The sequence below is a fragment of the Suricata suricatta genome, chromosome 11 (assembly GCF_006229205.1).
Source record: "Suricata suricatta isolate VVHF042 chromosome 11, meerkat_22Aug2017_6uvM2_HiC, whole genome shotgun sequence".
Classification (NCBI taxonomy): domain Eukaryota; kingdom Metazoa; phylum Chordata; class Mammalia; order Carnivora; family Herpestidae; genus Suricata; species Suricata suricatta.
In genome coordinates, this window is record NC_043710.1 from 38461977 (window position 1) to 38477379 (window position 15403).

General features: G+C 48.2%; 1 protein-coding gene across 2 annotated transcripts in view; it reads right to left on the reverse strand.

The window, feature by feature from the left end:
• NAV2 (neuron navigator 2) overlaps positions 1-15403 on the reverse strand; it is a 373160-nt gene that overhangs the window by 149688 nt on the left and 208069 nt on the right. For both annotated transcript variants that reach the window (XM_029956497.1, XM_029956496.1), the window contains exons 7-9: positions 10908-12009; positions 5856-5968; positions 10-118 (exon numbers count right to left, since the gene is read on the reverse strand). In XM_029956497.1, coding sequence (XP_029812357.1) covers positions 10-118; positions 5856-5968; positions 10908-12009 — 1324 coding nt within the window. The remainder of the gene's footprint in view (positions 1-9; positions 119-5855; positions 5969-10907; positions 12010-15403) is intronic.

A 15403-nucleotide genomic window follows, 5' to 3' on the forward strand; every position in this document is an offset into this window, starting at 1 on the left:
TTCACTCACCTGTGTGTGACCTGAGTTCCCCGTAAACTAGACATGGTCTCCTCCAAGTTCTGCCGCAGGTCAGCGATGTTCTTCACTGTTCGCAGCCGCCGGGCTTCAGGATCTTCCCCTGGAAAGATGAGGGGTAAGACTTTTAATCCTCTGATGGATGGTGAGCCCCATGGAACACACCATGTCTGGTGCTCAGGGCCTGGCTCACCGGGGCACTTAAGCAGTAGAGAACAAATGGATGGATGAACGCCCAAGGGAAGTTGTTAAATCCAAGGAGACCAGTCTCTCATTTTTCTCCTGAAACAGGCAAAGTCTACCTTGTAGGAGAAGCAAAGCACCTAGAAACTGTGTCCAGTAAAGACATGCACAAGTTAGGTCTAAGCACTTCGCACTACTCATGTTCTGCCCGTGCGGAAGTGGGTGAGGCATTTTATTTTCTCACCCATCGGTGGTAGCACACTGCTTTCTGCCAGCCCTACTTTGTAAACAGAACTTGCAGTGGCTAAAAGATCTTCCCTTGTTAATCACAAATATTCCTACACAGAGAGATGTGCCTCTTTCTCTTAGATTGATTATGTCATCTCAAATTCTGGTTCTCCCAACTCACTGGCTGTGTGACTGTGGGGAAGGTGCTGACCTTCTCTATGCTTCAGATTCCATAGTCCTAAAAGGAGGACAGTCACAGTCCTGCTGTCGTAGGAGAGCTCTAGGGAGTCAGTGGGACAGGACCTGGAGATCCCGGGTCACAGCATCCACCTCAGGCAAGGGGTCACGCCAGCTGGCATAGTAGAGCAGGAAGCCATCAGGAGGACCGAGGGTTTCTCTTTGGGGCATGAGGCTTCCAGTCCCTGGGCAAGACTTTCCACAGAGCACCTGGCCAGTCAGAGGTCAAGCTGGCACACAGATGCCAGGAGAACAGGCCCTACGCAAGCTAGGAAGCCACGTGCCCTCAAGAGTGGCCTTGCTCTGGGCTCTCCGGTTCTTCTGCTTTGTCTGGGCTTCTGTGGGACAGAGGAGATGGGGAATAACTACGAGAATGGGGAAAGGAAGCAAACAGCTGCCCCTCAGGAGAATTCCAGGAGGGTTGAGAGGCCTGCATCAGAACCGTAATCGAGGCTCCTTAAAAGCCCGTGACTATCTCAAGCTTCGAGCAACATTTTTAAAGACTCTCTGCATAGAACATAGTACATACACATGGGTGGGCAGCAGTGAGTGGAACTGACACCAGGCACTCACCAGAACTCCCAGCACTGGTCATTAATAAGGAACAGCCAGATGGCGGGGCACCAGGGTGGCTCAGTCGGCTGGGCGTCCGACTTCGGCTCAAGTTATGATCTTGCAGTTCATGGGTTTGAGCCTCACATTGGGCTCTGTGCTGACAGCTAGCTCAGAGCCGGGAGCCTCCTTCCGATCCTGTGTCTCCCTCTCTCCCTGCCCCTCCCCTGCTCATGCTCTGTTTCTCTCTCTCTCTCAGAGATAAATAAACATTACACAAAATTTAAATAAGGAAACAGGCAGCTAAGAAATGTTATGGAACTGACTTTTCTTCTGAGACAGAAAAGCTTCCATAGTTATTCTTGATACGGTGCTGCCTGGAGGCTGGGAAACGGACTGAAGGATACATGTGTGATTTTATGGAGGATATTTGCTCTAGCAAACTCTCTAGTCCTTGAAAATACCAAGTGTTTTCAATTTTCTCCCCCTTTTGAACTGAGAGAAAGTTGGAAGGCCTTTTTCTCTTATCTGAAAAGCAGTCTAGGCTTGCGTTTCCCACCCAATTCTTTAAAGATACATATATGTGTGTATTTTCAAATAAAAACAGTGATGAATGTTTACTTTCCTTCCTGTGTGGCACTGGAAGAATGTAACTACATCTATCTCCTGGCCTGTCCAGTAAGTATCTTTTGCTGTCACTTTGGCCACATTCTATTATAAGAAGGCCAAAAAAGGTACTGACCCTTTGGAGAGCTCTAAGTTCTGCAGTAAACATTTATCAAAGCTAAACCTAGGGGCGCCTGGGTGGCTCAGTCGGTGAAGCATCCAACTCTTTTTTTTTTTTTTTTTTGGACCCAAGTGACTTTATTCCTTTTCCTCGAAATTGAAAATCTTACATAAGCTTTCATGATCAAAATGAGGAAAAAGATTTATCCTTCCTAGGGCTTCACATTTCTCGTTAGTAAGACTTTGACACCTACAGGCAGCATCAATACAAACAATGCATATACAAATCATACAGAAGCCATATATAAACTATATACAAACCATATACAAGCCATATACAAATTGTATATGGACCATATACAAACAGTGCAAGGAAAAATTATAATGAGACTCGTGCACCACTTTGTGAGCATCCAACTCTTGATTTCAGCTCAGGTTATAATCTCACGGTTGGTGGGACAGAGCCCCACATCGGGGTTCTCTTACTTTGCCCCCTCCCCGTGCACATGCATGTGCACGCTCTTTCTCTCAGAAATAAACTTAAAGGAGTGCCTGGGTGACTCAGTCGATTAAGTGTCCGACTTCAGCCCAGGTCATGATCTCGGGGTTTGTGGGTTCAAGCCCCGTGTCAGGCTCTGTGCTGACAGCTCAGAGCCTGGAGCCTGCTTCTCATTCTGTGTCTCCCTCTCTCTCTGCTCCTCCCCCATTCATGCTCTGTTTCTGTTTCAATAAACATAAAAAAAATTAAAATAAATAAATAAGTAAAGCCAAATCTAGGTACAAGTTTTCAAACGAATTAACTTAATCACTTATAAAAGTATCATAATTCTATTTCTCCATGTCTCTCCTAATCGACGTGTTCACCTGCTAACTCTCCTTCAGAAATTCAAAAGACCTTTGACAGGGGAAGGTATCTCAGCCTTACTTTTAGTAACTCTCACACAAATCTGCAGCTGCCTGAGAAATATTTATTGTCCAAAAATGTTTGGTCAGCATAGGGCTGAAAGAAAAGCTCGAACTATCTGCATTTCGGCAGATAAAGGTTTGAATCCCAGCACTGCTACCTATTGGCCTCTTGACTTCGAGTGAGTCACTTTGTCCTTTCTGAACGTCATCTGTCAACTGGGGATAAAAACCTCCCCTGAAAGGGGCAGCAGGAGGGTCTCATGAGGATGCTTATGCTATGCCTGGCACAAAACGAGGGCTTGCTGAATCTGAGTTTCCTGTTTCCCTTGTTGGGGGCGCGAGGCTTAGCGCTGGGAAACGTCTGCTCCCCCGACCCCCACCCCAGAGATCGACACATACAGATTCCAAGAGCTGTGCAGAAATGCAAACCAAGACCCACCCGCCTTGCTCGGGGGATCACATTCTCAGTTGCCATTTCTGCCTCCTCAGATGCTGTGCGATCTGAGCAAAGATGTGAGCCAACTCGCAGCCTGAGCAGAATAAAAACACGATTGTGCTCCGGTGAAAAATGGAGGCCCCTTCTGCTCCTTTATGGAGATCTTAGGCTATTCCACGTTCCTCTACAGCTCTCCCGTATTCACAAGGCCAGCCCTCCCTTGGGCCACCGGCCATGACGGAGAGAACACCACATTCTGACCAACGGGGGCTGACTTTGGAGGAGGTCAGGGTGTCCCAGGAGGAACAGGCAAGGAGCCCTGGATTTTCACTTGGAGGGAGGAGGCTTAGGGGAGAAGCTCTTGTGTGACAAAGAATGGAAATCAGCTGTGGGCGACAAGAGGATGGATTATATCCAATGATTGGAAACAAAAGAATGAAGAATTTCTGTTACTAGTGAAAGTCAACAAAAAATGGAAGGGCTGCCTTATGAAGGAATAATTTCTTGTCACAAATATTCAAGCAGAGACTGAAAGACAATTCGTCAGTGAGGACAGACGGGATTCACGGACTGGATAATAAACAGTTGTGTGTACTTCCTTCTGACTCTATGATCCAAGCTACAGGGTCTCAACTGTAAAATTATACAAATAATAAAGCACCATGGGAAAACCCACCTAATTCCCCACCTAAGGAGGGGCAGAACTAAGCACTCGGTCAGTGTCATAAATGTTCATTTCTAAATACATACTCATTGTCACTTCAAGGATCGGCTGAGGATGGGTTAATTCAACCTTGGACTGTTATTCATTGTCTCCATAAGGTAACTCACAGTGTAGTCACACATGTGATTTCTACTGCTTGAATGTAAAGACAAGCCACTCCAAGAAATTCTGCTCAGAAAAAAAAAAAAGACAAGTAGAAAGGAAAGAAGGAAGAGAGAAAGAAAGAGAAAGAAAGAAAGAAAGAAGCAAATAAAGAGAGGGAGAAAGGGAAAGGAAAGAAGGAAGGGAAGGAAGAAAATCCCCACCAGCGATGCATGCCATTGAACTTCATGAAAACCAAAGCGCTTTAATTGGGCAACACTGGTCGCACAGTCCTGTCCCCCAAACCGAGGACAGCATCCTGGGTTTTCTGAGATCTTCCTTGGTTTTACAGGCCTGATGCAGAGGAGACACATGGAGAGAAAGAAAAAAATAGGGAAGGATCGCTGGCTGTAATCTGTCACTCTGAAATTTAAGTGTGATATGGAATGTTCTCTGGCTGCTGCTTTTGCTTTTCAAATGTGAATTTTGCAGAGCCTCGGAGTCTGACATGAATCCACGCTACTCCCCGGGACACACGTCTGATAGATGCCGGGCTCTCGGAGCACAGGCCTCGCTCTTTTGATGTGTGCACATGAGAACACAGTCTGGAATGTGCGGAGAGACCTGAGTAGTCGCTGAACGCCACACCCCTCTCGTGGCGGGCCCTTTTCCTGGGCCATCCACGTCCTCATATGCAAGGAGGCTACAAAGCTTGGAGAGAAGGAAGCACAAAATCAATCCCAAATGTGGGGGCCTGAACCACCACAAGATTGATCACTTCTTAAAACTCTGCCTCATCACTGTGCCCGGCCAGCAGGACCAGAAGGAAACAGTTAAATCGCTCAGATCCTCTGAAATTAATACTCAGAGCTAACGGGGAGATGGTACGGTCCCCTCACATGGGCTGCAGGCCAACTCCGCAGCTGTAATGGGCCTATTAAAATGGTGTGGTCATGGATATTTAGTCTAATAAATGGATTCAAAACATGGATTCAATTGTTAAGCCAACCCTGGAAGTGGTAAGATATGCGAAGAATAACACAACCACTGCTAAATAGGTGGTTTCCCACTCACTTCCCTGACTCGAAGTTGCTGGAACACAGGACACAGAGGTGGGGAACGGGCAGACGGAGAGCGCGGCACGGTAGGAATCCTGACTCATAAGCTAACTTTTCTCCTTTAAGGACGTGACAGGTTTATTACCTTAATAAATCAATACCATGGAATTAACTACATGGCAACCGTGGGTTTTATGTTTTCATATAACATAAAAGCCCTTTAATCATCATCGTCTAGGTTAAACTTAAATAAAATTTAGATTTGTTTGCTTTTGGTAAAAGAGCATGCCGTGTTCTCCGTTCTGATTAATGGAGGATGACAAGAACGCATTTTCAATGGGTGCTTCCAAACAGGAAGGAAAAAAAAAAAAAGACAAGATGTGATAATTCCAGATCTTGTTTGAAAGTGACTTTATCTGAGGAGTAAACAAGGAGATTCAAAGTTAAGTGTCGGAGCAGCCCTACATGAATGAAATGGAACATGTATTAAAATAGGATTTGCCAGTAAGTAGGAGACTTACTTAAGATTCTGGGGACAAAGGAGTAGACTGTGTGAGAGAGGACAGGGAAGAAAGAGAAGATGGAAAACAATAAAAGCAAAATAAGTTTGTTTAGGTTATCCGTTGGTGCAACAGTAAGGCAAGTCCAGTCAGGCTGCCTGGTTCCATGGGTCTCATCAGCAGCAGACTTTCTGGGGCTCCATACTCACCAGTGAGTTCTTCCAAAGCCGGCTGTCCACTCTTACTGTAGTGGCTGGGCTCCATGCTCACGCCTGCGGAGCTAGATTCAGCAGTAACATTCCCTTCGGTGTCTGTCTGGGACCTTCACACACAAACCAAAGCAGACACACTTGTCACGAGCAGTAGCTACCACATCTGGACTGCTGTGGTCTGACCACAGCACACGCTGTCGCCCCCTTCAACAAGACACCTTAGACCAGAGCAGACCAGCAGACTGACTCTAAATAATTCATCAGCACATGTGGAGCAATGTCCTAGAAATGGAGAGAGCCACCGAACTGTAAAAGATGAAATATTCATCGCCCAAACGGAGGCTCTGCAATCCCTCACTGGGGAATGCTTCTCTGAATCCCCATCAGGGAGCTAGGTCTGGCCAGGAAAATGCTGGAGGGGACTGAGTGGTTTGGATCATTTAACCTACGCCAAAGAGCAACTTCTAAGTACTCAGCAATGCCAGCAAGTCAAGCATAAAGATGACTCCATTGACAGCCCCGTGGCCCCCACCCCCATCCTCCTGACAGGGCTCTCTCTGGAAAGGTGACTATAAAACCAGTCGGGAGTGGGTGCCAAGCAGGTGTGTTTGCCCTCTCCGTCCCTGATTCACAGCTCAGATCTTCGGAGATGAAAGGTCTCATTGATCATTATTTCAACACTTGACTGAAATCTGTACTTCCCCAAACCTTCTCTGTGCCTTTATTTGTCAAGCAAATCAAGGCAGCTGGTTCCTGCAATGCGTCCTTGCCACAACTACCGCGCTGACTTAGGCACTGCATGCAAATGTGTAATTACACTCAGATGCATACCCCTGGGTGTGGCTTTATTAATTCATTAGCATCCTAAACTCATTCAGCCAGATTTCACTCGCTATGAAGAAAGCGAGTTTGCTTAAATGTGGGGAATGTACTGAGAAACCTCAAGTCATCCATCCTTCCCCACCCTTGCCCTTCTAATGAGGCAATCAGTTCCAAATCCTGCAATCCCCGACCTTTGAGGAGTTTTGGACTCCTATTGCTTCTCTTGACCCACTGGCCAGAGTCCAGGCTTTCATCGTCTCTGCCCTATAAGCACACTGTAAGCAGGTACACGGCTTCCAGCCTGGAGTCTGCAAATGGCAGCCAGGTATTGGAACCATCCCGCAGATTCTTATTGGTCTGGGTAGTATTTGGAAGCTTTTTGACTTCATTTCAAGATTTTAAAATCGGGAGATTTCACAAAAAATATTTGCATTTCTGCCTTGTCCATTTCTTTTCTTCACTTTCAGGGAAAACGAGTCTGAATTGACTTTCTTGCAGGGCGCCACCTGCTGGTGCCAAGTGGCGGCTGCTCCCTCCGGAGAGTCTAGGATGCCCTCTGCCATAGTCCCATTACCCCCCGCCACTCATTTATGTTATCTTTTGGGTCGGAATCAGACATCTGAGTCTGTGACCTCTATTTTAGAATGTCTGTAGGTCCACTCCCCACACCATCCTCCACTGATTTTTGTGATACTGATGTGATCACATCACCCTCTGATTAAAGGCCTCTGATGGTTTCCATGCCCAGAGAATAAGGTCTAAAGTCCTTACTGTGGTAGAAAAGCCCCACATGGGGACTCTTCCTTCATTTCCAGCCCTGCCTCGTGCCACCGTGCCCTGTACACACGGCCCTGCCGTGTCTTCTCTTTTACCTGCTGTCTTCTCTCCATTCCGATAGCACAGCACGCCCTTAACGGTTTTGCCATTGTAGTTACTGTGCCTAAAGGCTCTTTTCCTCTATCCCTCCCATTGCTCCCAATCTGGCTTTAACATGCGGGGCCCACGTCATCTTGGCCAGGAAACCTTCCCTCGTTCTGCTAGCTGAGTGCTCTTATTCTCCTGATGCCGCCGTACTACAATGTGATCTAATTAATAAATCTTTCCTCAACTAGAGAGCTCGCTGAAGGCGAAGACTGGCTCTTTTGACATGTACATGTAAGAACTCAAGCTGTGCAAGTTCACATGCAGAGCAGGCCCTTAAGCAAGCTGTATTGAGTGGATAAATGAGAAATGTTGAAGTCTAGAAAGATGCTGGGTACTAGAAGGAGCATTAGACTTGGAGTCTGAACATTTCGCTGGCTGCAAAGAACCATGCACATGTGAAAAGTCACTTGGCATCTTTGACCCTCAGGGCCCTCATGTGCACAGCGGGGCTAGCAGCGGTGACCTCTCCTGGCTGCTACAAAAATCACATGTGATAGGACTCAAGAAGCACTCAGTGTAAAGGGGTACATGTCTGTGTCTCTTCTGAATTAATGTAATTCATTCCGTGTAATTTAAAAAGATGATGTATCTTTCTTCTATGCCTTGGTAACATCACGAACATCGACATATTCTGGGGGGGGCAAGTTCTAAGAGAATGGCAAGTTCTCTAGAGTAAGCCCTGAACTTCAGAGAACTTCAGAGCCCAAGGGGAAGTCTAACCCATTTAAAAAAACCCTCTCATCTCACCCAATCTCCTCGCTCTATAGATGAAGACAACGAGGTTCAGAGAGATGCACTGATTCGGAGGGCCAAGACTGTTTCGCGCCCAAGAGCTTGACCCCTCTATTTGGACAGACTTGGGTTTAGACACTAGCACTTCTAGCTATTAGCTCTGGACTTGGTGTGAGTTATTTAATTGCTCTAAGCCTCAGTTTGCTCACCTATAGAGTGGGGATCTCAAACGTGGCTAGCTCATGGAGTCCTGGGATGATTATGTGGGCAAAGGCATGAAAAGCCTTAGCAGGGTCTCTGCACACACGTGGTATGTGCTCCATAGCTGTCCCACGTGGAGCGCCCCAGACTACCCAGGGAGTCACAAGCTAATAAAAGACAGAGCCCAGGCCTCCTGACTCCCATCTTGGCTCACCTGAGAAGGAAAGGGACATCAGAGGGGCCAGAGGGACATCACACAGGGTGAAGACGGACCTTAAAATACAGCTTGACAGAGACACATGAATTTTCTCGTTCCTCCTATTTGTCAGACATTTGCTCTTTTGTTAAGAGTTTTCCTCTCACAGAGAAGCTTGAAATTTTGAAAGAGGTTAAATGTTTTACAATCTTTCAAATGATTCCAGAAAAAAAGAAAGAGGGAGAGAAATGGATGGTGTCCAAGTATCATCATATATTTTAATTTCGAAAATGCAAATCAAGACTCTGCGAGCAGTAGCTTGAATGTGCATTACCTCGAGACCATTAATGTTATTGGAATGATAAAAATTTCACGGGGAGCAATTCAGCTGCGTCCATGGTTCAGAGAACAACCGTATTAAAAGCCCTGCAAGGAGACAGTGCTGAGTCATTATCTAAAAGCCCTGGCACTCTTGTCCAACGGTTAGCTGAGCTAATGACTTGATGTACTAAAAAGATGACCTTCTCCCAATTAAGAAGTCTGGGCGTGACCCCTGCTGAAGGGGAGGGTAAGCAGAAGAGAAGGAAAGCGGGATGGGACAAAGAGAAGCCTGGCACTGCCTCCCTGGCTGGACCCGCCTGGCTTTACTCTGAATAACTCAGTCCAGTCTTTCCACCCACTGTTGGCAAGCATGGCAACAAAGCTTATGAGAACACAACTCAGGCAGGAAGACAGAGGGTTTCCATTTCTTTGGGGGAACCATACACAGGGAGTGCAAAGCATGGGCATGAGTCTATGCATCTGAACAGGTGTGTAAATATATGTGTGCATATGCACACTAGCATTTTGTATATGTATGTGAACTTGTGTCCATTCTTGGACATGACCGTCATTGTATGTCCATGCCTATGGGCATATGGGTGTGTGTGGACAGTGCACACGGGTATATACTTAGGGCAGAGGCTATAAAATAAGTGCCCAGAACATGACACTCAATCATCAGGTCCCTTTTGCTATGAAGAAGTATTAGAGACATTCTGCTGTGCAGAGTGGCCAAATGTACTTCACGTCTCAAGTACAAGATCAAGCCGGGCTAGGTGAGCAAAGCTCGGGACTCCCTTAGAGCACTGCTAGAGGAGAGGGCCACCCAGAGCCCGTGTCCTCCATCTCACAAAGTTGTGTGTGGGGCAGGTGGGGCAGTCACAGGCTCTCACAGGCCCCAAGCACACAGGGCAAGCAGTGCCTGGTTCCACGTGGTCGCCCGCGGTCCTACGGATGTGCTAGGAGAGAGAGAGATTGAGGGACAAATAATGGACAGAATGGAGTCAGACAAGCAAACACGCATGCTTGTCTCCTCAATATAACCTGGTTCTTTTGTTCTTCTAAAACTGATCCCTTCCTGGGGCGCCTGGCTGGCTAAGTCAGTGAAGCACCTGACTCTTGATCTCAGCTCATGATCTCATGGTTCATGAGTTCAAGCCCCGTGTCAGGCTCCCCATGCACTATCAGTGCAAACCCTGCTTGGACTTGTCTCTCCCCCTCTCTCTGCCCCTCCTCCCCCCCACAAAATAAACTTCAAAAAAATTACAAAAAACAAAAAAAGAATGATCCCTTCCTATCACTACCCTGCTCCCTCTTGCCACCCTCCTCACAAAACATTCTAGCAAGGACTGAAAAAATACTTAATACGTGCCACGTGTAAGCAAGTGTGAGGATCTGGAAGTTCAAGAGGAACGCCCCTGTGAGAAGAAGTCTCTAGTATTCAGCAAGGTGACAGCTGTGTTTTTCATTTTTAAAGTACATTCAGAAAACGTTGGGACTGATGTTGGGCCAGTCATGCTGAGTGATACCAAACCATCCTTCCCGCATCTGCTCCTGTTGCCGAGATGCCCCTGGGTCCCCACGTGCCTGGTCAGCTAACTCCTCCTGGTCCTGGGGCCACCTGGATTTTGCTTCCTCTCTTTAGCCGTCTCCCACCCTCCCCCAAGCCTTAGTGTATTAGTTGTTCCCTGGAGCACAGGCGTACGGCTCTATTAGGAACTCATCAAGGGGTACGTTAGCCGTTAGCTTTCATGTTCCTGGGCAGGCCGGATTCCTGCCCTCAAAGACCTGGACTCTACCAGAAAGGCTCCTCTGCACACAGCCCTGCAAGGGTGGGAGGTGGCCGCACCTACCTGTACAGGAAAGGCGCGACGGTGGCAGTGTTGGGATGGCTGTATTGCTGCTGGGGCTGAGGTAGCTGAACACTGACGGTATTGCTTCCTGTGGTCTGGGTGGTCCCGACGGACCCGCTGACCGTCTGGCTGCTGATGCTGTGGTTGAGGGTGGCCCCCCCAGGGCCTCTTCCTTCCGAGGATGCCAGGCTGGAGGAGGAACTGGAGTGTCGGCCGTCCAGCTGGGGCCTCTGCTGGGGGAGCCCCGAGCTCGGCTTCCCACCCCGGCTCCGCTCCCCATCCTTGGAAGGGGCAGGGGCACTTGGCGATTTCCCAGGCATGCTCTTCACTCCTGGTTTTGGGATCCCACTGTGGGAAGGGGCGGTGGCCTCCTTCTTGGCACTGTTGAGCTTCCCCCCTTTGGGGATGAAGCTGGCGATCTTGGAGGACTTTTTTGGCATCTCGGGCACTGCTGCCCCACTGAGGTCTTCTCTCGGCCCCTCTTTGAGGTCCGGCCTCTCTGTCACAGAGGCTCTCTTGGCGAGGTCCTTGCTTTTCTCCTTTTCCTTCTCCCGCTGTTGTTTCTCCTTTTCTTTCTCATTGCCTTTCGGGGAACTCTTCTTGTTGGTCAGCGCCCGGCTAAAAGTTCTCTGGGCGATGCCCTTGAGGGCAATCTTGGGGCTGTTGGAAGTGGGACCCACTGTGGACAGTGAGCGACTGGTGGCCTCCATCTCTTCACTCTCTTCAAAGCTGGGTAAAATTTCAAGTCGCTCACAGCTCGTGTCCCGTGACCCCGGGCCCTCGCCTGCCTTGGAAGCCCCTTTGCTATTGAAAAGCTTTAGTTTTTCTAGCATGGACTTTTGGTTGTTGGGGGCCGGCTTCATGGCCTCGGGGGCGGGCCTGGGGGCCTCAGGCATGGGCTGCTTGACCGAGAGCATGGACGACGTGGCGCTGTGCTTCACACTGACCGACTTGCTGCGCCAGGGCTTGGAGGTGGCGCTGGGCTGGGGGATGGCCGAGGAGGCGCTGCTGTTAGCAGGCGACAGGCTGCTGCCACTTTCCAGAGGAACAGGTGCATTTTCACTCATTCCGGGGTGGGAGGAGGTTGGGCTCGCCAACAGCTCTGCACAGACGGGGAAGAGACGGAAACTTGATTATTCCTGTGGACCTGCATGGACTGCCATGGTTCCACAGCTCATCACTCTCAACCCAAATGCTCGGCCCGCCCCACCCCCACCTGTGCACTGCCCATGGTTAAGTTTTAAAGCCCACCTCGGCTTCCTCCTACCATTCCATCACGCACAGCTCACACTCCCCATCCCATTCTGGGATCTGCTGTGCAAACACACCCAGATCTTAACATCAACGTGTGTGAGGCACAATTAAGCATACATTTCTGGGAAAAGAACCCAAAACCTACACCACAAAAGATGTGAGAAATACATACTGTTTTGAATTATCCAGCCCACAACCCAATTTCCCAATCTGGTGAAATAATTGAAAATGAGCCACCTTTAAGAAAACATAGGAGAGACAGTCAAACAGGACAAAAAAGAAAGAGAAAGAAGCATAATCTTTACAGAAGAGTACCTACTTAAGGAAGTTGCTAAGTCCTTTCAAAGCATAGTTGTTTTTTTTCCTATGTCGACATTTTGAAAGGTGTCCCGACATGATTCAGGCGAGACTGAAAAAAGATTTTTTTAGCTAAAGAGTATAAACTGCACATCGATTCACTGTAGGCATGAAAACACACGGGTTATCTGAAAGTCATGGGCTCCTCTTTGGCAGTTAGGGAGTATTTCCCCAGCCAGACTCTCTTCTCAGAAATGCCTCAAGATATTTGCAAAATAGAATCAGAATGATTCTAAGAAGGGCGGGTTCCAAGCTGGAGTTCTGCCAGCCGAGGCGGCCCATGTCACAGAAACAAGGTCAGGGATGCCCTCCTTCGTGAGCACTCAGAACCCCACTATCACCCACGTAGGGGCAGCTGTCAGAGAGAAAGTGGCCAGGAAGGCACATCGCAGCTGAGCCCGGTGCTGTGCCACCCACGCTCCATGCCCGCTCGGTGCACGGGACAGACAGGATGAGGCACTTCAGTCCCCAAAGAGTACGTCCATGTCTGCAAAGTCACAATGACATGACTTACCTCGCCGCGGCCACTTTCTCCCGCAACGGTTCCCTAGGAAAAAGTCTCCGACCAGAGAGGCTGCCCTTCCAATTGTCACAAGTGTTTTCAGTTAAACTGCTCATGTTTCTAATTAACTTTTGTCATCTGCAACTGCTCCAGTGCCCAGAAGCCTGGCGGGATTAACGGCTTCTTCTTCTTCTTCTTCTTTTTTTTTTAAATACCTATGTTCCGCTGCCTTCTAGCAACAGAGCAAACTGTGTTTAGAGCGGCTTTTTATGATTTAAAAGTCAACGGCCGCCGAAGCCGAGTGCAGGCAACCCGTGTGGGACATGAGCCCCGAGCTGGGAGAACTCCCAGCACGGGACGGCTTTCCTCCACTCACCCCGGGCTGCTCCGGGAAGCCACAGCTCCAGGGTGATCCAAAGCAGACCTCCCAATGTTTTAAAACACATACATCTTCCTGACTTACTGGGGATTTGGGTTTGGGGGGGGGTGCTGCACAATCCTCCCTAACAAAACTCACGAGGCGCTGTTGGATCTTTTCCTGGGGAGAGCTGGGGACTGGCTTGGAAACAGGCTCACGAACCCACCCACACTGCCGGCCTTCCAGAGGGTCTCCCCAGCCCTGGCGCTGCTTACAGAGGGTCTCCTGGTATCACGAGGTGCAGAGCTGGGCACACTGTGAAAAGAGGCTCACTATCCCCCTTTTACGAGTGAGGAAACTGAGGCTCAAGGGAGCACTAGCGACTGACCTTAGACCATAGAGCCAGACATGGCCATAGCTGGGACTCGAACCCAGGTCTCCCAGGTATCACAGCTACCTCCTTTGGTGAAGGATATATTTAAACAAGAAGCATTTAAATGCTAAGAGTGTTCTTAGGCATCAACTTTTCTGTTGCTAAGGTATGTTCATGACATCCTTTTTGGGGCACAGACCAGCCCAGCCTTTTGAAAAGAGGCAGCCTATACCACAGAGGCTGGCTCTCTGCAGGAAACACTAGTGACCTCCAGTCCCGAGTTCCACTCCTCTTAGGACAACTGTCTTCCCCTTAACCTCGGTTCAGATCTGGGGCAAAAGTATTCATTCACTTGTTCATTCAATATATTCATTCATGTCAACATTTGCTCATTTAGTGTGTGTGTCAGGCATTGTTTTAGGCACCTGGGAAACATCAATGCAAAACAAAAATCCCTGTCTTCTTGGAATTTACATTCCAGCAGAGAGAAACAAATGAGAATTAACATAGTTGATAAATTTTATCATTTGTTAGAAAATTAGAGCTAATGAAAAGGGGGGCTTTGGGGGCAGGTTGTAACAATGTCCTCACAAGAACTCCGTCATATTCAGAGGTGCACTCCTCTTTCCTAAAGAAGTCTTAGGCACATTCCACTGAGTGTAAGTACATGGATCGGTAGGACTTCTCTGCTCCCACACATTCCTTGGTACTTCTAGAAAGCTTGCTTGAAATGGTTTGACAAATGTTCCTACCTGGCACGTCGGCATGTCTGTATATTAACACTAACATACACAGCCAGAAATTAACCAACAGCTAACTAGCTAAAGACTGATCCAGAGGGAAACAGACACCTGGCTCACCTAAGTGAAACATGCAGTCTAAGCTAAAGATGTGTGTCTCCTTCAGATCAAAGTTGTCAGACTGGGGTAGGAGAGAGGGTGGGGAAGGGCTCACATGATGTAGGTATGACGTATACTCACGCTGGGCCAAAACAGCTTGCTCCCAGAACCTTCTATTTGTCTTTTAAACCCCTGCTCAAATGCCTTCCTGGTTACGCCGAGATCTTCAAGCTGAATGAACCAGTTGGTTGGCATTGCCTGGCATTTTTCCAAGGACTTTGCTCATACCTCCCCATAAAAGGATTTTAGAGGGCCATCTACATACTCTAGGCGTTGGGAATACAGAGGAATAAAATGTAGCTTCTGCCTTCTAGCAACTCACTGTCCAAAGAGGCAACAGATCTTGAAGAGAGCACAGAACTATGTAAAGGACCACAGTGAGCTGTGTAAGGTACCATGACACCTAAGAGTTGGGATCCATTAACTTTCCTGTTTGGGAACGCTGACCAATGACCTGTGAATTGTGAGGCCATGTCTCTGCTCTGGGTTGGCTGGTCCACCCTCCCTGACTCATCCCTGTGTCCTACAGGCTGTCTGAAGCACTTGGTACTTGGTTGTCCAATCGTAGGCTGGTAGTTTTGACTTTTGCAATTCACATTTAAGGCAACAGAGCCACAGACTTCTGATGAGTCATTAGAGTTTTACTAAAACTTTTTAGCCTAAACTCCGGCAAGATCAAAACACACAATCAGGACTCAGAGCTCCAGAATTTCTATTTGGCATTTAGCCTGGGCCCCCCTGGTTATGGAATCA